The 23,048-nt window shown below is 46.2% G+C and overlaps 1 protein-coding gene and 1 non-coding gene across 3 annotated transcripts in view; both read right to left on the reverse strand.

Annotated features, from left to right (window-relative positions):
* The window catches only part of ORC4 (origin recognition complex subunit 4), a 48,002-nt gene that overhangs the window by 7,026 nt on the left and 17,928 nt on the right, over nucleotides 1-23,048 (reverse strand). For both annotated transcript variants that reach the window (XM_056536127.1, XM_056536128.1), the window contains exons 7-11: nucleotides 16,489-16,537; nucleotides 13,800-13,951; nucleotides 12,504-12,677; nucleotides 6,961-7,047; nucleotides 909-1,017 (exon numbers count right to left, since the gene is read on the reverse strand). In XM_056536127.1, the coding sequence (XP_056392102.1) occupies nucleotides 909-1,017; nucleotides 6,961-7,047; nucleotides 12,504-12,677; nucleotides 13,800-13,951; nucleotides 16,489-16,537 (571 nt within the window). The remainder of the gene's footprint in view (nucleotides 1-908; nucleotides 1,018-6,960; nucleotides 7,048-12,503; nucleotides 12,678-13,799; nucleotides 13,952-16,488; nucleotides 16,538-23,048) is intronic.
* LOC130286332 (U2 spliceosomal RNA) lies at nucleotides 19,487-19,669 on the reverse strand. The gene has a single exon (XR_008847407.1). It is a non-coding gene; the product is annotated as a U2 spliceosomal RNA (small nuclear RNA).

Here is a 23,048-nt window from a genome sequence, read left to right on the forward strand (position 1 = left end):
TGAACACAGTGCTCTCTGCTGACACCTCTGTCCGTGTCAGGAACTGTCCAGAGCAGGAGCATATCCCTATAGCAAACCTCTCCTCCTCCGGACAGTTTCTTCTACACAATTGTTTCTGGAGAACACAGCAGCTCATAAGTACTGGAAAGATTAAGATTTTTAATATAGAAGTAATTTACAAATCTGTTTAAAGGGGTACTCCGGTGAAAACTTTTTTTCTTTTAAATCAACTGGTGCCAGAAAGTTAAACAGATTTGTAAATGACTTCTATTAAAAAATATTAATCCTTCCTGTACTTATTAGCTGCTGAATACTACAGAGGAAATTCTTTTCTTTTTGGAATTCTCTCTGATGACATCACGAGCACAGTGCTCTTTGCTGACGTCATTATAATAATAATAATAATAACTCTTTATTTATTGTTGTCCTCAGTGGGATTTGAACCCAAGGCCCCAGCACTGCAAGGCAGCAGTGCTAACCACTGAGCCACCATGCTGCCCTTAGCATATATCTGCTGCGCACGGTTGCTAAAATGGAAAGAGATGTCAGCAGAGAGCACTGTGCTCGTGATGTCATCAGTGTTCCAAAAAGAAAGGAATTTCCTCTGTAGCATTCAGCAGCTAATAAGTACTGGAAGGATTAAGATTCTTTAATAGAACTAATTTACAAATATGTTTAACTTTCTGGCACCAGTTGATTTAGAAGAAAAAAAGGTTTTCACCGGAGTACCCCTTAAACTTTCTGGCACCAGTTTATGTGAAAACTTTTTTAAGGATCATATGCAAAGAAGTGTCCAGCACAGCTGCAGTTAAATCACTGACTGATGTCACATGACATGAGTCTCATCTTATAAAATAGGCTAAAAACATCATTGTAGGTGAAAAGAAAATCGATCTGATAAAACTCACCGTGCAATATATTTGCTTTGGAGTCCATGCTGCGGAGCCTGTACGCTTCTACCAAGTCAGCGGCGTTCAAATGAGGATGAGACACATTAACACGACACAAGGCCAGCAGCTGGAGGACAGAAGAAAAAAGGGGGGCTCAGCCTAATATGTAAAGCGGGGTGCTACAATGGTATACAAAATAAACTAAAGAAAATCCAAGAACAAAGAAGATACCATACAAATGTGCACACCCAAAATGAGAAGATAAATCAAATCATTTTATGGCAGAACAATTACAAAAAGACACAGACATTTAAAAACACTTAAAAGGCTCAACACAGAGCCACCCTACAAGACAGGGGGGGCAGGAAGCCAAAGTGGCCCCCTCCTGGATTACTGTACTGCAAATCAAACCATATCAAAGTGACATAATAAGGGAAAAAGTATGTGCATAAAGAGAGATAAAATGATGCTGCCATTAAAGGGGTTCTCCACCATAAGGTGATTTTAGTACGTACCTGGCAGACAGTAATGGACATGCTTAGGAAGGATCTGCGCTTGTCTTGTCGCTAAATGGCTATGTGGTTAGATTATCATAACACTGTGGCTAGCTTTTTGTGAACTGGTATTTCCTGTTCGAGTTTTCTTCTTTGCCTACGAATCCCATGATTCATTTTCCTTCCTCCCACACATCAGCCACCCCACCCATTGAAACATAACTGAGCTGCATCCTTTCAAAAGACCTGTGGTTTTCAATCAGGGTGCCTACAGCTGTTGCATTAGTTGCAGATTGATCTCTCTCCCACCAAGCGATCGCACCACCCATTGAAGCAGACAGGCTCCCTGTCATCAGCTGACTAGTGATGTCAGGTCTCGGCCACATTGCAACCTGGGAAAATTCTGAGACAACAGTCATTTTGTATGCTGTTAAAAATATTGCGGTGAAAATCACAGAAGAATTGTGAGAAAACCGTCACACACACACACAGGTACAGACACTATATTATGAACCAGACTAACAATATAGCCCCTGTAGCATAATCAAATAAAAAAAAAAACCTGGGATACCCCTTTAAGCAGCAGATAACAACAATAGCGCAGTCCGACTCGGCCGGCGATAGGCTGAGCGGCAATATGACGTTTTTGGCCCCGGCCGCAGGTGCTGGTGTAGTGAAGAATTTTGTGCCCTGAAGAGTTTTCACACTGCCGCTCAGCCTATCGCCGGCCGAGTCGGACTGTGCTGCGGCTGGTGATTGGCTGATTCATGAGACCACCGGCAACCAGGAAATGGATTGCGGCGGAGACCGGAGACAGTTACCGGAGGCCCCGGGGGAGCGGAGGAAGGTATGTAGAGCTTTATTTTTTTTTATTTTTTACTGCCGGCACTATGGGGGACAATTTTTATGGTCTGGAGTTCTCCTTTAATGTAGAAAACTCCCAACCTAAATGCCATGTGTGTCCATAGGGATTCATTTAGTATAAGGATATAGGTAATGCACACTGGTACAGTATAGGTAGTTTAGTGTTCAGTGAAAAATAAGGAGTTTTATTAGTCATAAGACGCATGGATTGTCAGACAGAAGCCAAAAGTGTGTCTTTTTGTTATACATTAGCGGTTCCCAGACTTATTTAGCCTACTGCCCCCTCATAAAATAAAAACATTACACAGCTCCCCCACCCCCTTTGAATCTCTGTCCAGTTCTCTCAACGATGGGGTAGTCCTCTGCCCTATCAGTAAGGAAGTAGTCATGGTGTTCTACCACTGCCAGCTGCCCCAGACTGCAGGGTATAAGACGTAGACACATTTTAGCAAGATTGCTTGTTGCTAAAAAAAAATGTGTCTTACAATATGAAAAATACAGTATTTTTTTCTGGCTGCTTAGAGACACCACTAGAGGGAGCTGAGACTCTGTTCGCACCCAAGTTATCATTTCATTTACAAACAAAAACCAGGACCATGACGGTGCTGAATCTGTCACTCAAAGGACACCAGCAGCATCAGACAGTCCCTGCTGACTTATTATGGCAGTGTTTTTCCCAACCAGGGTGCCTCCAGCTTTTGCAAAACTACAACTCCCAGCATGCCCGGACAGCCGAAGGCTGTCCGGGCATGCTGGGAGTTGTAGTTTTGCAACAGCTGGAGGCACCCTGGTTGGGAAAACACTATTATGGGGTCAGGAGTCTCCTAACACAGATGTGAATACTGCTGAAGACGACAGTATTTAGAAAATCTCAAAACATAAACTACATCTAAAATGTCATTTAAAGTGCATCTCTAAAGTTTTAGGCTGTTTTACATAAAAATAAAAATTAATTTTTCTAAAAATAAATTAATAAAAATAAATGACTATAGTGGATAACTATGCACAATAGTCATTTTTCAAAATGGCTTTTATATTGAATTTGGCGCCAGAATACCTTCACTGAGCACCCTTTCTCCCAGCTGCATATAACTGTGCATTAGGAGACAGAGCTTTGATTTCCAGCGCAAGACCCAGTGTAATGTGGTTCTACGGCACTGGAGTCTGGTGCTGTGGAGATGGAAGCTCCATCTTTTAATGAACAGTTATTTGTGGAGGGGAGAATGGGTGCAGTGTAAATGTATTCCAACACCAAATTCTAAATTCAAGTCATTTAGAAAAATGACCACAGTGCACAGGACGGCACTACCGTCATTTTCCTTCAGAGTCTAAAATTGTAAAGGGGCACTTAAAGGGGTACTATGATTTAAAAATGTATAACCCCCCCCCCCCCCCCCAAATGTCCCCCATGGCTGTACCTCTCCGGCCATGTACTTTTGCTCCAATCGGTTCAGCCTTTCTCCCGGAGTGGAGGATGACGTAAAAATCATCATTTCCCATGCTGCAAGTTCCTGTCCCTCCCTTCTACTCACCCCTCCCCTCCCTCCTGCTCTCCCCCCCCCCTAATAATTTCAATAGTAACGCCGCCCATGCCCCTAAACCCACCCCAATCATCTGTGTCTCCCTCCCCCTCCATTCCCTGGCTACGATATAAAGATTACTAACTTGTTACTAGAATATCCCTGTAACTATCAGGGATATCATTGGATTACCTGGTGACCGATCCTGGGGAATGTGTGTGCGCGCAGGCGCGTCCGGCGCAGGAGCTTGCCCGCTATGTAAAACTTACTAAGTGGTTCTGAGACTATCCCTTGGTAGTTACTAAGTGGTTCTGAGACTATCCCTTGGTAGTTACTAAGTGGTTCTGAGACTATCCCTTGGTAGTTACTAAGTGGTTCTGAGACTATCCCTTGGTAGTTACTAAGTGGTTCTGAGACTATCCCTTGGTAGTTACTAAGTGGTTCTGAGACTATCCCTGGTAGTTACTAAGTGGTTCTGAGACTATCCCTTGGTAGTTACTAAGTGGTTCTGAGACTATCCCTGGTAGTTACTAAGTGGTTCTGAGACTATCCCTGGCAGTTACTAAGTGGTTCTGAGACTATCCCTGGTAGTTACTAAGTGGTTCTGAGACTATCCCTGGTAGTTACTAAGTGGTTCTGAGACTAAGTGGTTCTGAGACTATCCCTGGTAGTTACCAAGTGGTTCTGAGACTATCCCTTGGTAGTTACTAAGTGGTTCTGAGACTATCCCTGGCAGTTACTAAGTGGTTCTGAGACTATCCCTGGCAGTTACTAAGTGGTTCTGAGACTATCCCTGGTAGTTACTAAGTGGTTCTGAGACTATCCCTGGTAGTTACTAAGTGGTTCTGAGACTAAGTGGTTCTGAGACTATCCCTGGTAGTTACTAAGTGGTTCTGAGACTATCCCTTGGTAGTTACTAAGTGGTTCTGAGACTATCCCTGGTAGTTACTAAGTGGTTCTGAGACTATCCCTTGGTAGTTACTAAGTGGTTCTGAGACTATCCCTGGTAGTTACTAAGTGGTTCTGAGACTATCCCTTGGTAGTTACTAAGTGGTTCTGAGACTATCCCTGGTAGTTACTAAGTGGTTCTGAGACTATCCCTTTGTAGTTACTAAGTGGTTCTGAGACTATCCCTTGGTAGTTACTAAGTGGTTCTGAGACTATCCCTTGGTAGTTACTAAGTGGTTCTGAGCCTTTCCCTATCGTGCTGAGGCTAGAGGCATTGTGAGACATTTGCACAGCCCAGCGAATGACGGCTGTGCAAACAAAGATTGTATGAATATGTAAACGGTGGGAGTGATTGAGTCGCGGCCAGGGGGGCCGGCATTGAGCGGGGAGGATCCTGAACAAGGTGATGTTTTGCTATCAAGATGGCTGCTGCCCTCAGCGTGCACGGTGTACGAAATTCATAATTGTGGCAGACAGCCTGTACTTCCGGATTTCGGACAAGTCGGGGATGCGTGGAAGTAAGACAACAGAGGTAACTGAAGTTGTTATATAACTTATTGCTGGCTTTACAATGGGATAAGATAAGTTTGCTTCAGAGTATTCCTTTAGGGTACGTTCCCATGGGCGGATTACCTGCAGAATTTCCGCAGCGTATTTGCTGCGGAAAATCCGCAACAGATATTCTGCTACCATTGAATTCAATGGGTCCGAAGGAAAATCTGCAAAACTGCCTCTACTGTGGATTTTCTGATGACCCATTGAAGTCAATGGTAGCAAAATCCGCTGCGGATTTTCCGTAGCAAATACGCTGTAGCAATTTCACAGGTAATCCGCCCGTGTGAACGTTACCTTAAAGTGAGAACTGTAATGGAAAAATGTTTGAAAATGTGTAGACCCCAACCAATCACGAAAGTGAGCCTGTAGAACTGTGTGCTTACTGTGTTCTCTCCAGACCGTCACTTGACCAGGACAGAGTCATAATGCAAGTCCATGGGGCTGTCCAGGTCTCGGATACACAGCGAGTAGAGAAGCATGTGGCTGCCCACGTCTCTCCCTGTTCATTCTAATTATCGGTTGGGGTCTGAACACGAGCCTCGTACCCATCAAAAAAGTTATTTTACATTGACAGGTGACAATCTACAAATATAAAACTCTCTTAGGCCCCTTTCACACTACCGTTAGGCACCTGTAAAAACTCCCGTCAGAAAGTCCCCAAAACAGTCGGCAAAAAATCCTATTCAGGTCAATGGGATTCTTTTTGACCATCCTGCAGCACCAGTTATGTCCCGTTATGACTGACGTCCGTTATTTTTGATGGTGCATGCACTATATTTTGTCTCGTCAAAAATAACGGTGGAATAACGGATGTTAAAATTTTAACATTGAAGTCTATGGGTGACGGATGTTCACAATTGACATCCATTAGTGCCTGTTATTTTAACGTACGTTATGATCCGTTAATTGTACTGCGCATGCTCAGAACATGAAAATAACGGACATAAAATAACGGACTATAATGGATGAATATGTCCGTTATTTTGAAGGCATGTCTGTTAAAATAAGGGACATTGGTCATCTGTTATCATCCGTTATGTTCGGTTATTCTTTTCATGACCTCTTTCAGCAGAAAAAAGGCTGTCAAAATGCAGGAACATAACGGTAATGTGAAAGAAGTCTTAAAGGGGTACTCTGCTGTTCAGCGTTTGGAACAAACTGTTTCGAACGCTGGAGCTGGAAGCTCATGCCGTCAAGCCCCGCCCCCTCTTGCCATCAAGCCCCACCGACTCAATGCAAGTCTATGGGAGGGGGTGTGACAGCGTGACATAATTAAAGGGGTACTCCGCTGCTCAGCGTTTGGAACAAACTGTTCCGAACGCAGGAGCCGAAAGCTTGTGACATCATAGCCCCGCCCCCTCATGACATCACGCCCCCACCCCCTCAATGCAAGTCTATGGGAGGGGGCGTGACGGCTGTCACGCCCCCTCCCATAGACTTGCATCGAGGGGGTGGGGCGTGACGTCATGAGTGGGCGGGGCTATGATGTCACAAGCTTCCGGCGCCGGCTCCAGCGTTCGGGAACAGTTCGTTTCAAATGCTGAGCAGCGGGGTACCCCTTTAATTATATACAGTAGCAGGAAGTCAACTGGTTCAGAATTTTGGACTAGGACATGAAAAATAGAAGGGGTGTGTGTGTGTGTGGGGGGGGGTGATTCACTGTAATATCTAGAGAAATATTTTTCTGACCAATAGCATGTGCAGGGATCGAATATCCTTGGACGCATTAAACTGCTTATGAAGAACGTCTTCCACGCTTTTATTTTCCAGCAGAGCCTGAGGAACAACGAGACAAAATTATTTCAATTTCAGAATAAAAAAACACTAACAAACCAGCATCAACATATGAGAGGACAAAATGTAAGGTCAACATCGCAGAACATGACAGATTCAGCAATGAAAGGTTCATCTTTGTGTAATGAAAAGTGATACAGAAAGTAAATTGGAAAATTTGTATCAATTCCATGCAGATCTCTGCTTGCTGTCATTGAACAGGAGTTTATGGGGTTTAGTCTCAGTAGATACTTATGTGTCCTGATCATGAGATGGACCCACAGGTGCATTGACCTATCCTGGGATAGATGCAACTGTAACGTAACAGCAGCTGTATTAAGCATCAGATGTAAAGGAGCTTTCACTAGAAAGAGGTTAAAAATTGTGAAAAAATAAATAAAAAAAAACACAAAGTGAGGAATTAAGATCGGTCTATCATACACAGGACTCCTGTACATTCCCGCTGCAGTTCATTCATTCTGGAGATTCAATAGGAGGTTCCGGTCCCTTATTAAATTTGCTGTGCGGTGGCTGGTTGTGCACCGCAGCGTGAAATCTACACAAGCTCCAAGCTGGCTTAGATTCCAGATATGATTTATGCAAATTAACTGGGATAAATAATAGTAAATTTGCTGGGCTGCCGTGGCCGTAACACATTTACACCATTTTTGTGTAGCTGAGAATTGCGCAAAAATAAAAAATAAAAATAAAAATACGCTGCTTTTTTGATAAATAATGAATAATAGGATTTTCTGGGACATGTAGTTGTCATTACAAAGGGAAAAAAAGGATTTTGTTATAAAATTCTTTAGATTTTATTACATTTTGTAATTTATATAATTAACCTATTCTGTTGCCTTCTTTTAGATAACTACAACTAAACATGCCGCACCCCTCTTAATCCTAAACTGCTGTCGCTCCATCCCTGGCATCAGGTACAGGACCTTGTATCACTATAGAACACAGGAAGCAGGGAGTTTCAGTGCTAAGCAATCAAAATCGTCTACATTATTATTTTTCTAATGACCGTAACACTAAGATACGCCATTGGCATGAGATCACTGGGGTTAACACTCCTCTACTGTGCCACTCCTGATAAATATTGAAAGAGATAGTTTATTAGCTAAACCAACATGGCCTCAATAATCAGTAGGGAGGTGCCAAGAGTCGGGGCTCCCACTAATTTCATAGTGATAAGGTATTTCCATAAATTTTTTTAAGTCTCATAAAAGCCCTTTAAAGGGGTACTCCGCTGCTCAGCATTTGGAACAAACTGTTCCAAACGCTGGAGCCGGGAGCTCGTGATGTCATAGCCCCGCTTCCTCATGACGTCCCGCCCCCACAACGCAAGTCTATGGGAGGGGGCGTCACGCCCCCTCCCATAGACTTGCATTGAGGGGGTGGGATGTAACATCATGAGGGGGCGGGGCTATGACATCACTAGCTACCGGCGCCGGCTACACCGTTCCGAACAGTACGCGCTTCATTAATTTCTATAGGAGCACCAATGATGCACAAGTGCTGTACTTGGGTCTTTTCGGTGCTCCTCACTGAGTCCCATCCTGTGTATAGGGGATAAGGAGATTTTTTTGTACTCCCCGTAAAATCTCTTTCTCGTAGCAGTCATTGGGGGACTAGGAGGCACTAATACTAGAAAAAACCCACCCACTGGAAGTGAGGTAATCAGTTTTGTCACAAAGCAGTAGGAGAAGCCAGCAAAGAAATATGTCCTAAGGACCCTAGAAAGGAATCTCTGATAAAAAAAAAAAAAAGAAAAAAAACAATAACCGGAAAAGAATATCCGGACAAATGCAGAAATGGGTGGGTGCTGTGTCCCCCAATGAAGGCTACAAAAAGAATTTACGGCGAGTACAAAAAAAATCTCCTTTTCTCAGTCGCTCTTCATTGGGGGACAAAACCATGCAGACACAGGCTATCTGGCATAGGGACTTATGGCTGAACCAGCTCCCGCATAAAGAACCACACGCCGAGTGTGGGTCACCAGCCTTCAGCCGTGAGAATGGTAGACATGAAGAGGGGGACCTGGTGAAGTAGGAAACCCTCCGAACCAGTACATGGTGCATTGTATAGGGCCCGTGGAGCAACATGGGGAGACACACGGGACTACGCCTTAGCAGTAGGTTACCAGAACTTCCATCCACTGCGTGGGAAGTGTATGGAAGTTGGACCGATGTAGTAGTAAGCCATGTGGACAATTATCTGACCGACTGGCATAGGATTCCTGAACGCACAGGATCACTCAATCGGACCCAACCACAGAAAGTGGGGTACCGGAGTGGGGCCGATCTAACAGGAGACCTGGCTTAGTAGGAGACCCAGCAGACAAAAGACTGGCAGCAGTCCCGAGTACCTGCAGGGACCCCCATCCGGATTCCTCACACCTGCAGTGAGGTATGGGAAACCTAGCCATGCCCGAGGCAGCCCTGAGATGGGAGACAGACGGCGGCGGAAACCGTTCAGACAACAGTCTGGCGAACAAGTACACCTCCAGGTGCTGGTGAAAAGGGGAAGACAGCCAAATAGGCGATCACTGAGCCCTTCTGTCGCATGTGGGAGGAAGGGGAGGCCATGGATAGAAACCCCGCTCCCCTGGGAGATTGGGGAGGCTGAGGAGCCGTGGACTGTATCCCCGTCACCCCATATAGGGTCCCTAGGACACGCTGGGGCACGACTTCATACTACTCGCACCGCAGTGGGGTACCGGAACTCGAGCCGCAGGTACATCAGCCACATGACAGGCGTTGTAGGAAACCATGCAGACCACTGTCTGGCTTACTGGTATGGGTCCTTAGTAGACAAGGGTTCACTCCATCACTGTGGGATACATGAATGATAGCTGCAGACACTGCAGCTGTAAGATGAGTGACAAGCAAGAATACCTTCCGGCATATCGATATCAAGTCCGATCCATGCCCACGCAGGGACACTGCCACAGAGACCTTACACTGGAAGTGAGGATCCGGAGCACTAGCCGCGGATGCGGCAGCCTATAGAGGAGGGAACCACATTGTATGACATGCCAAGAACACCCCCTTGGTGGGTGGCTGTCTGACCTGACAGAGGAGGAACCTCAAAAGACTCCTTAATGTCCGCCAGGAAACAAAAGCCCTTGCACACGGTATGGCATTCAGCGGTAGGGGAGAACAGGCATTGAATATAGCCCCGGCAGTTTCCAAGGGATCGTGAAATCCCTGGCAACAACCTGCCACGGCCGTTTGCAGACGCTCCCTGACAGACTGAGAACCCTGCAGAAAATAGGGGCACCAGAGGTACATCTCAAATGACGCAATAGCGACTGGTTGCCACAAGGGGGAGCTCATGAGCTGCAAGAGAAATCAAGGGAGCAATACAATTATTGGCCACAAGAGAGTACCAAATGCCATCAAATTACCATTATTATCCACATTATTTAACCACAGTATTATTATTATGAACAGGCAGGAGGAAGTGTGGGGAGCCATGCACCCTGTATTGATGCAGCCCGCGAGGTCCCCAAAGAGAGAATGGGGACAGTAAGGACCAACACATGCGGGCATCCCCAGGAGCGATGATTGCTCGGAGCAGCGCGCTGAGAAGCACCTGCAAATCCGCCGCGCAGATCTGGGGCTAGGGACTAGAGCGGGCCGGATAGGAAGAGCTTCTGCTGGCCCGCAGCTCAGGAAGGGCAACGGTGCCGCATTCACTAAGGAGCGACGGTGCTAGATGCCGCCGGAGAAGCAGAAAAGAACGGAGCGGTTATGCACCCGCTGGTCGTAGGGAGGAGCTGTGGAGCATGCGAACCTTGAGCGGAGGAGCTGCCCGACCTCCCGGTTTGCCCGCTTGGGGGGGGGGGGGCATACTCACCTCAGTTGCCACATACTCACCACTTGACTGCCAGCAAGCATTAGGCCATACCAGGCTAAAAAAGCGGTGTGAGCAGGGGCAGTGGGGGACCCGGACCCAGTGTACAATCTCCAGGCACTGGCCATTGGCGATTAGGGGTTAATAGTACATACGTTATGTCTGTGCCCCTTTGTCGCATATGTGGGGGTGGGAAACAGGCAGCGCCATGCTCCTGAACCACCACCTGAAAAAGGGAAGTAAAAGGGAGATAAAAACCCAACTAAACAGCCCTTACTAGAAAATTATTTAAAAAAAGACCAGGTCTGGAGAGCACCAGACCTGTGTCTGCCTCCTACTGACACTAGCTAAAACTTATTCCCTCACTTCCAGTGGGCGGGTATATCCTGGAGGAGCCGATCGAGAAAAGTTCATTTTTGTCAAAGTTCTCCTTTGATGTTACAGGAGCTCTTTATATGTGGTCATTGGGGGAGATTTATCAAAACCGGTGCAAAGGAAAAGTTGCCCAGTTGCCCATAGCAGATCGCTTCTTTCATGTTTAACAAGGCCTCTGCAAAATGAAAGAAGTGATCTGATTGGTTGCTATGGGCAACTTTTCCTTTGGACAGGTTTTCATAAATCTCCCCCATTGTGTATTTATTTTGCTAACATAGAACGCTATTTCTAACTTCAACTTTTCCTAGTTTTAATATCCTAATTTTTATTTTGAGCTACACCCATGACATATGTATGTACCATAGGAATCCCATCTTTTCTTCTCCATCTTGTTGTGCAGAGGTTTCCTTGAATTCACATTTTCATGTGCTTTTATACTTGTATTTGCCGTATTTTTCGTTTCAATTAAAATGCACATTTTTATCCATTATTTGGTTAAAAGTGTGTTAAGATGTGAAAGCCCAGCTGTGATTGGTTATTAAAGGGGTACTCCGCCCCTGGCATCTTATCCCCTATCCAAAGGATAGGGGATAAGATGTCTAGGGGCGGAGTACCCCTTTAAGGGCAAAACCAAACAGTTTTGTTTTATGCAAATTGATAAATCTGGGCTAATTTTGCTAGTCTGGCCACCGGAAACCCAAGTCCTATAGTCTTGGTTAAAAGGGGTACTCCGGTGGAATTTTTTATTTTTTTTTAATCAACTGGTGCCAGAAAGTTGAACAGATTTGTAAATTACTTCTATTAAATAAAAAATCTTAATCCTTCCAGTACTTATTAGCTGCTGAACACTACATAGGAAATTATTTTCTTTTTTGAACACAGAACTCTCTGCTGACATCACGAGCACAGTGCTCTCTGCTGACATCTGTCCATTTTAGCATTTTAGGAACTGTCCATAGCAGCATATGTTTTCCATGGGGATTTTCTCCTACTCTGGACAGTTCTTAAAATTGACAGAGGTGTCAGCAGAGAGCACTGTGTTCCAAAAAGAAAATAATTTCCTCTGTAGTATTCAGCTGCTAATAAGTACTGGAAGGGTTAAGATTTTGTAATAGAAGTAATTTACAAATCTGTTTAACTTTCTGGCACCAGTTGATTAAAAAAAGTTTTCCACTGCCGTCATGTTGTCATTTTCTGCAGAATCTCCACATACTAGATCTTACCTGAACATCTGAATTCCATTTCTCTGCAAACTGTGAGTCTGGGAATTGGGGCGCCAGAGACAGAAGATCTTTAAAAATCTCCTTGTAATCCCAGAAATTGAAGGAGTTCAGCAGGTGAATCTGTCTGTGGGAGAAGCGAGATTTTACCCTCTTCTCTAGAAGCTCCATGACATCCTGCAGGAGAAAGAATGGCCTATTAATACATATGTGACCTCCTGGAATAAAGAAATTGGCTAAACCAGAAAATTGTCTGCAATATAACTTCAAATGTCCTAAGGGTACAACCCCTATCCATATGCTTTACCAGGGCATAGAGGTATTCAAGGGGGGAATGTTCCTCTTTCAGGACCCTCGTCTATAAACCAAAACTGCTAACTTGAAGCGGCATCCGTACTGGTGGACTTGGCGCATCCATGTGACAATGGCAGCCATGTAACGCTACCTTCTCCCTACTCCCCGTTTGGCTGGGCAAGGCTTCCTCTACCAAAATCAGCTGGAAGAGTCTTGGGAGTTGTTCCCACTTGAAGGGGTACTCCACTGCTCATTGTTTGGAACAAACGTTGGAGCCGACGCAGGGAGCTCATGATGTAATGCCCCCACCCCTCATGACGTCACGCCCCGCCCCCTCAATGCAAGTCTATGGGAGGGGGCGTGTAACGCCCCTCCCATAGACTTGCATTGAGGGGGCGGGGCATGACGTCATGAGGGGACAGGGCCATGCCATCACCAGCTCCCAGCTCCAGCATTCGGAAACGTTTGTTCCAAACGCTGAGCAGTGGAGTACCCCTAGCTCCCACCATCCTATTTTTTTTTTGCTAGCCCGTTACCCCCCCCCCCCCCCACTACGGCACTAGCCGTTCCCTCCCCCCCCCGCATACCCCGTTCCCTCATTACACTTGCAGAGTCCGGCAGCGGGCATGCAGGGACAGCGGCGGCAACGAGGCGGCGGCGGTGATGTGCGGGAGGAGTGGCCTCCCAGCCAGTGGCCGGGGAGCCAATGCGCTCGCTCCCGCCTGTGTGATTGACCAGCAGGGAGCGAGTGCAGCCTAACTGAGAAAGGACTGATTGCCACTCCAAAATCAGTCCTTTTTCAGTGGGCGGTTTTTAAATGTAAATTAAAACTTTTTAATGATAAAAATAAATAATAAAAGTATATTAGAGATATGTTGTAGTACATAAGTACTACAACATATCAAAAAATAAAGCTGGCGACAGTGCCCATTTAAAGGAGTAATTCATATCACGTATGTTCTGGTCCTGCTGTAAGATGATAAGACAACTAAGGTGCACACTTACCAGTCGACACGTGAGCCCGATAACGGCCACAGGAGCCTGAGCCGACTGAGCAATATCGAAGAGATTATAAAGCAGCGTTTGGTTCTTATGATGGGCAAAGAGATCAAACTCATCCATTATGAACAACACTGGGCAGCTGCTTGTGCGGTCGCCTGAAAACAATAGACACAGTTACAGTATTCACTACAGCCATAAAGTTGTTCATATAAAAGAATAAATCAAGTCACATCCCTGCAAAGGCATATTCTTGTGTGTAATATATAGCGTAATACATAAATTTAGGTGCAATACTGTGGTAGATGTAGACAGTAACATATGACTAACCCTCAAAAAGATGTTAAAGTTTACCTGTAGTCAACAAAAACTATATAATGTAGATAATACCATTATATGTATATATATATTGTAATATACAATGGTTAAAAATTGGGTATATTTTTGGGTGAAAAAGTGCTGTCCCTGCAGCTATTGTCCGTGTGTCTCTATGATGAGTCCAAATACAAGAAGTAAGAGTAGGACAAGCAGGTAGGGATCTGTGCAGGCTCCTGGCTTGTCAATCATCCTGATGTGTGATCTGGGAGCATGTTATAGAGCCTTAGTGCTCACTGTCCTGCTTTTTCTTTGTGTACAGATCCCTGCTTGTCCACCCTCACTTCCTGTATTTGGACTCCTCATAGAGACACTCAGGCAATAACTGCAGGGACAAAAATATATAAATTTTCTAACCAAACGCGTTACTTTTGATAAAAAAAAATAAAAAATTTCCAGGACCATTTGCGCTGGACATTCCAAATCCTTGTTCCTGTATGAAGTGGTGCTGCCTTGCAATGTCAGTGGGCTCCGGGGCTGCTGTGGGTGAGCTGAAAATTGCATTCACTGCTTGGATTTTCTAATCAATGTATATTACAAATACAAATGGTATTATCTACATTATATAAAAAGTTTTTGTTGATGACAAGTACACTTTAAAGACATTAAAGACTTTGAGACATTATCCAGTATATCCTTATATGAAGGACATACCTGAGCCCGCACACCAATGCCAAGGTTTCTCAAGTGGCACGGGACCTAACACTAAACCTACCTGTGTCATATGGGCAATACCAGGGGCCAGAGGGCAATTACAGCGGCATTAATGCGTCTTAATTACTATTATAGGCAGCATTTTGGAGCAACTGTGAGGCCGGAAACACATCAGCCTCCTTGGGTGGGGCTCATTGCCTTCCTCCCATTGTATGTGTGCTTAGCCACATTTTAGCGAACTGGGAGCAGACTGTGAGGACCTAATGCCGCTGTAATTGCCCACTGGCCCCTGGTATTGCTTATCATGCACAGGTAGGTTAGCGTTAGGTCCCGTGTCACTTGAGAAACCTTGGCGTTGGTGTGCGGGCTCAGGTATGTCCTTCATATAAGGATATACTGGCTAATGTCTCAATTTTAACATCATTTTGAGGGTTAGGCTGGGTTCATACCACATTTTTGCAATACAGTTCCCGCATCAGGTATTTGATTTAAAAAAAATAAAAATAAAAAATAAATTAAAAAAAATTATTCCTCAAAACCTGACTAAACTGTATGAAAACGTGTGTACAAATTTTAATCCGTATACGGTTTGAAAAATGATGTCCGGCTGCATCCGTTTTTTGAGAAAAAAAAAAAAGTATAACTTTTTAACTTTTCACTCCATTATGAATAAAGTTTCACTTGTTTGATTGAAATTCCAAGAAAAAAAAAACTGTGCAAAGTCAAAAACCGTATGGTAAAAACTGTATGAAGCTGTACGGACATTGTCCTCTGTCAAGTGTTTTCTCTCGGATTTTCAAATTAAAACAAACTTATCCGCAAGCCCAACGCTGGACAATCCTTCTTTTCTATTGTTGCACAGAGCCAAGGGCGGGACTGGCGTGTCCATGCGCAGGTGCTTCGGATTTGGTCGAAGGAGTGAGCAGCATTACTTGTTGCTATTTTAAGCTGTACACACATACAGTTCTGTACGGTTCCCATTGACTCCCATGTTAAAAAAAAAAATATATAAAAACGTATAAAAGTTTCAATACGGTTTTTCACCCGGACCAAAAACCGTGGTAGGCTATGTTTTTGGGTACGAAAAAAAAAAACCTGACAAAACCATACAAGATGCAAAACGGACACAACCGGATGCATCGTTTGGTATACAGTTTTCAATGGAGAGTCAATGTATAAGGTTTTTTTAATACGGTTTCGTACAGTTTTCAAATTGAAAACTTATACGGGAACTGTATTGCAAAAACGTGGTGTGAACCCAGCCATAGTCATATGTTACTGTTTACATCTACCGCAGTAGTGCACCTAAATTTATGTATCATCAGAAAGATGCAGCAGAAATCCAAAGCATACGCTTGAATTACACTGGTTTGGGTTAAAAATGGAGAAAGACTTCCAGCTCCAAGATTTGTAAAATTCTTAAACTTTATTGAACATCTTGTAAGGCCCCTTTCATACTACAGGTATCATCCTGGAAGGATTCATATTTTTAAAAACAAGTAATTTACAAATCTGTTTAACTTTCTGGCACCAGTTGATTTAAAAAAATGTTTTCCAGCAGAGTGCCCCTTTAAACATTAAAATAAACGATGACAAACTAAGTAATTAAAAAAACAAATCCCATATTATTTATGAGAATGCAGATGTTCTGTATAATGCTCTTTACCTGTTTTTAAAGCTTCAAGGAGAAAGGAAAGATTCTCTGCAAAGCTGCCCTGCCAAGTATAAAGCAAATAAGAGTTATGTAACAGCGATAATCTACAGAGACGTTTGTGCCCACAGCAGTGTAAGAACAACACGGCAGGACTGCTGAGGGCGAGTACTTGTCACCTACACAAAACTGTGCGGGAGGAAAAACAAGATTTTTTTGTACTCACCGTAATATCTCTTGTAGCCTTCATTGGGGGACACAGAGACAATGGGTATTATGTTGATGACACTAGGCAAAAAAAGAAGTCGGCTCCTCCCAGCAGGATATACCCGTCCACAGGCACAGAGCTAATCAGTTGTGTCACAAAGCAGTAGGAGAAGCCAAACAACAAAGGAGATGCGTCCAAAGGACACCGGAAAGTAACAACAGGCAACAAAACAACCTGACCAGGAACCATAAATGGGTGGGTGCTGCGTTCCCCAATGAAGGCTACGAGAAAGAGATTTTACAGTGAGTATAAAAAAAAAACCATCTCCTTTTCTCGGTCGCCTTATTGGGGAACACAGGGACCATGGAACGTCCCAAAGCAGTCCCTGGGGTGGGAAAAACAACCAACAGAGAAGGGAAGAGCAGTCCAGAGACTGAACTATATGCACAGGAATGTGGAAGAGGCCCAGGAGAAAACTAGAAACCCACCACCTGGAAACCCCCACAAAACATGAGGGGAGAGCTAGGACCCAAAAAGGAAGGAACCAAGCAAGGACGGAGGTCCAACCTCTAACCAAATGCAACAAGAAACAGTCGCCTCGGAGGCCTGCTGGCCTGACACCCCCCTGGCTGGAGAGTGAACACCACCTTTGAAGACAAGACATAAGGCGCAGGACCCCCGAGGCCTGGCCCAAATGTGGAAGAGAGAGTGACAAGAGAACCCCAATTCAGGGATTCCACAAAGCAATCAAACATGGCAAGGAAACTCCAGCTGCCAGAAGAGAAGTGTGCCATACAGGCCAGAAGGGAGAGCCCGGTAGGAGGCCAGCGGCAACTACAGGACCAAGTCAGAGGTGAGAGAATGACAAGAAGGCTGCAGCCGAACACGCCCAGCAGAGGGCAAGACCTTCAGAAGGTGAAACTAGGAGCCGCCGGAAAAGGAGAAAAGAGAGACATACAAGATCCATGTCCAGGCCCAAACTCAGAGCAATCCGGTCCAAAAGAAGACTAGGGCAGGAGGACCGAGAGGCCCGGACACCGAACCACAGTCCCAAGGCCACATTGCCAAGGGACCAGGTGGAAGAGGAAACAAAGAACACAGTATCGAATGGAAGGGTAAGGAAAATGAAGGGCAACGGGAGGACAACGCCCATCTAGGTGCAAATTGCCAGACAGAGGTAACCAGGAGGACAAAAGGGCACAAGGTCTGTTCACCCTCGGAGGGGGACAATGAGAGACAAACAGGCTGGTGAGAATTTTAGAACTGTCTGGAAACCCTGGAGCAGTCATCAAGAGAACCAGAGGTTCCCACACCAGAAGCAGCTAAGCAAACTCAAGCCGGTGCGAAACACCCCAGGTGAAGAGCCCCTAGGCCAAAAAATAAATAAAATAGGGAAACCACCTCGGAGACCAAGATGTGTAACCGTTACCTGGAAGATAGCACAATGCAAAGAAGTCCTGCACAAGCAGAACATCAAGGGAGTGGATTCTGAACATGTCTGGTACCATTATGAAAGAAGTGGCATACCCTATGAGGGAACAGCGGGCAGAGAAAAAGGCAACGCTAGCACCAGATTACTGCGCAGCCCAAGCACCCTCAGATACAAGGGACGAGAGGCTAGACAAGGCCGCCCAGCTGTCAGAACGGACTGGATGACTAAGGATAGACAGCCCAGAAGGCACGGTACAGACAGGGAGACAGAAGGGACCCAGCTCTGGTCTTAGTCCAGCGGAAGCAATAAGGCACATGAACAGAAGACATTATCTGGGCGCAGAAGGTCACCCACCAGACTGTCGTCTAGTCACGGAACAAATGACACCCACCCCGAAAGAGGATGGACATGCTACAATGATATGACTGATAAAGGAGGATGGACATGCCACAATGATTTATGACTGATAAAGAAACCACACAAGGACTGCCCGGATGTCATCTAAGCAAGTTATCTCAGCTGCAGTGTGGCAGACCGCACACTCCCCCGAACGTGAAAGAGTGCTCAGCATATGCAGGATCACCCCTTCAACAACTCCCACGTGCAGTGGGGTAACAGAACTGCAAATATGCCGTCTATGGGCGTCACAGAGGGTCCAATCTGCTTCAGTCCATTCTCACGTATAGCGGATGTGGCAGGCGTCAAGTATTCCCTAGAAGTTTTAAAGGGTCCATTGTACTTCGGCAACTCCCACTCACAGTGGAGTGCCGGTGCAGTGCCGTAGAATGTGTTTTGCCATAGAATGTGATAGGGTGACTCAGCACTTTTCAGTGCTTGAGCATCACAGCTCCATCACATTTAATTGGCTGACACTCGCACACCCGCCCCCTACCATTGGTTACTGCTGGGGCTGGAGGGGGTGTGTGTGTGTGTCATGTGACATATATATATTCATCCCCAAACACCGTTCACTGCAGTGCGACTTCGGCTACCACAGCAAGAGGATGTCTCTTGCTGTGATAGCCGAAACTTCATGGGGGACCGCGCTTGCAGTGGACAAGATGACAGCGGGAGGATGGAGCTTGTCTCCTCCCGCTGTCAGACATGTGCCCGTGGGGGGTAATCAGTGTGTCCGCGCAGCAGCTGTCATCTTGTACACCGCAAGCGCAATCCCCCATGAAGCTTTGGCTCTTCTACTTACTTTGGTAGCCAAAGTTGCACCCCCCCCCCCCCAGTTTAGAGAACAAAATCCCACAGGAAATACCCAGTTCTGGCTGGTAAGTACTAAAATCACCTTATGGTGGATAACCCCTTTAAGTGCCGCAAACACGTGGAACAAAAACCTAATAGTTTGATAGATTGTAAAGAGTTGTGGGAGATGCACTCGCGAAGATACCGCCATATCAGGCCAATGCTTTGTGACAGAAGCAAGCTTCGAATCGGCCCCAGTTCTCAAAAATCGATTTAATATATGATCCCCAGATAGGGACGTATCGGATTAAACTGATAAGTACAGATACAACAACCTGGTCTAAGCTGAAAGGCCGAGAAACTATAAGAATGCCTGCAAGGCAAGGGGGTATGCGAGTCGCCAGGCAACCCCAGGCCACAGAACCGAACAGGGGGTCTGAAGGAGATGCTTCAAACCACTAAAGCGTCAGGAGTAAGAAAAGGGCCATAGAAAAACTATGCAACTGTAATAACCATGTGTGGCCACTAGAGGGGGGCCTAACACAGGAGAGAAAACCGTGTTTAAAATGTTCAAGCCACTGGAGGGTGCAGAGTGCCCATAAGAAGCTCTCACTATTTTTTTAAATATGCAGACCGCACAGCCCTCAGAAAGGACACGCTGGTGAAGACACGCCCCCAGGTGCCGCCAAAGACGGCCTACAGTAAGGAAGGGGGGCTAAATCCGGGGACTAAATTTATGGAGCACCTGCGGGCTGGACATCAAGCCTCCATCAAGCAGCCGTCCCAGAAACCAGGCTTGGGGCCGAACGGGGTCTTTGCTGCACGATCCAGGCGCTTGCAGCCGGGAAAAGAGAAGGAGCGCTGCAAAAACGCGTCTCCCCTATGGCTGCCCCACGGACCAGGCCTGGTGTGGCTGGTCCATCCCCACTGCTGCACTGCCTGGCCACGGACCAGAGACCCACTACCATAGAGGGTCCAGCATGGAAAGGCCATGAAACGCGCGCAGGCACTAAGCCTGGCCGCAATACAGGTATAAGAACGGGGGTGACTGGAGTGTTAAGACACCCGGCAGCCAGCTAGCCGACAGGGATCATGGCAGCCACATGGAGGAGAGAGGAGCTGGGGGAAAAATGTCCATAGCTGAGTGGAGCGCTGAGGAGCTGAGTGGCTGGATGAGGGAGGGACAGGCCACCCGACTGACCCCTACAGGTATCGAGCTGGGGCCATGAGGGGGTCTTGCCCAGAGCAGCCACCAGCAATGGCGGCCGAGGAGCTGGGCACAGTATACGAGACCCCTAGAAGGTAGAGGAGGAAGGGAGGGGGGTATGTAGTACATACTCACCTGCAGGCTTCATCTTCCTATACTTACCCTGAAGTCTTCGGACCAGCTAAAAACAGCGCTGCATCACGCCTTGCTGCCATAGCCAGGCGGGCAGGGGCAAGTGGGGACCAAGACCCAGGGTACTCTGTCAGGCGCTGACGAGAAGGGGTTAGCGGCCCATACTCTATGCACCATGCCCTTTCATCGCATGTGGGAGATAAGGTAGCGCCATGCTCCTGTCGATCAACCTAGAAAAATAACTAAGGGAAAAAAAACTTAACATCCCTAGCTAGAAAATAATAAAACATAAAAGACCAGGTCTGGAGAGAACTCCAGACCTGTGTCTGCCTCCTACTGACACTAAGCTAAAATTGATTAGCTCTGTGCCTGTGGGAGGGTACACCCTGCTGGGAGGAGCCAACTTTATTGGCCAGTGTCAGCCTCCTAGTGGCAGCAGCATAATACCCATGGTCTCTGTGTTCCCCAATAAGGCGACCGAGAAAGTGACAACGTGTGGTTAATGTGTACATGGCACGTCACAGGGCTACAATTACTGAGTACAGTAAACATCAACAGGACCTGACAAGAGGTGGATCATCAAATATTCAGATTTATGGGATGAACTAAAATCACACAACTATTGTCAAAATAGCAGTCTTCAGATTTAAAGTAATAATATTATGTGTGTATCTTAATGCCTGCAAGTGCTTTGTTTACTTGACTGTGACAAAGTGTCCACTAGGGCTGGGTGGTATGACCAAATATGTGTATTACGGTATTTTTGTAACTTATGGCAGTTCCACTGTATATAACGGTATGCCCCCCCCCCCCAGGGCTGCGCTGTCCCCATCGGGGTTAATACTCACATGTCACCCGCAAGCGCTGCCCTCCTTGTCCTCCTGTTTGTTGCGGCTGCCGGCACTGACACTCTATACTGTACGCTGTATCCCTATGCCCGGGCTGCAAAAGGTTAAAAAAAATAAACTTTAACGCACGTTCCTATGTCAGCCTTACGCTCTTCCTGGGGACGGGAACGTCGGACAGCCGTCAGTCTATCACTGGTCGCAGCGACGTTCCGCCTCGGCAGGTGATAGGCTGAGCCCACTGTCATGTACGAAGCCGGCTTCTTACATGAGAGTGTGCTCAACCTATCACCGACCGAGGCGGAACATCGCTGCGGCCGGTGATAAGCTGACGGCTCTCCGACGTTCCATTCCCTAGGAAGCAGGTCCGGACCAACGGGGCAGGCGAGTTAAAGTTTATTTTGTTTACCTTTTGCAGCCCGGGCATAGGGATACAGCGTACAGTATAGAGTGTCAGTGCCGGCAGCCGCAACAAACAGGAGGATAAGGAGGGCAGCGCTTGCGGGTGATATGTGAGTATTTACCCCGATGGGCACAGCTCAGCGCTGGGCCAGTGGGCAATTACGGCAGCATTCGGTCGACTCACAACTTCCTTCCAGATACCCTCCAGCGTGACTGAGCACACGTATACAATGGGAGGAGGGAGGCAAGCTGCAAGCCCCACCTGAGTTGGCTAATATGGGTGCCTGGCCTCACAGGTGCTACCTTAATGCTGCCTTGAAGATATTCAAGGCGCATTAATTTTGGAGTTTACACACCTCCAAGTGTAAAATTTAAACAAACAATAAAAAACGTGGTCTCAAATGGCTGGAGGTGCTCAACCCCAAATGCGGTTGTGCATTTATACTGGGGGAGCAGATCCTGCCCTTGTAGTCCGTTGCTAAGGGCGATCCCCAGCATAAAATCCATACAATGGAGGATGCCTGCAGCGGACTACAAGTGCCACAATAGAATCCTACACCAGATAAACGGTGTGGATGTGTAACAATTAGAATAATACAATACAGGAATATGAGTGCACTACTGTGGTAGATGTATACGACATTGGCTATCCCTCAACACTGATGTTAAAATTGAGACTTTCGCCAGTGTAGGTCCCGCGCATTCTTGAGAAACCTTGGCGTTGGTGTGCGGGCTCTGGTGTGTCCTTCATAAAAGGATACACTGGCGAATGTCTCAATTTTAACATCAGTGTTGAGGGATAGCCAATGTCATTGTATTCATCTACCACAGTAGTGCACTCATATTCCTGTATTGTATTATTCTAATTGTTACACATCCACACCGTTTATCTGGTGTAGGATTCTATTGTGGCACTTGTAGTCCGCTGCAGGCATCCTCAAATTGTATGCATTTTTATGCTGGGGATCGCCCTTAGCAACAGACTGCAAGGGCAGGATCTGCTCCCCCAGTATAAATGCACAACCGCATTTGGGGTGGAGCATCTCCAGCCATTTGAGAGCACGTTTTTTGTTGTTTGTTTAACCCCTTCAGGACGGAGCCCATTTTGGCCTTAAGGACCGGAGCGTTTTTTGCACATCTGACCACTGTCACTTTAAA

The sequence above is a fragment of the Hyla sarda genome, chromosome 8, assembly GCF_029499605.1.
Source record: "Hyla sarda isolate aHylSar1 chromosome 8, aHylSar1.hap1, whole genome shotgun sequence".
Classification (NCBI taxonomy): domain Eukaryota; kingdom Metazoa; phylum Chordata; class Amphibia; order Anura; family Hylidae; genus Hyla; species Hyla sarda.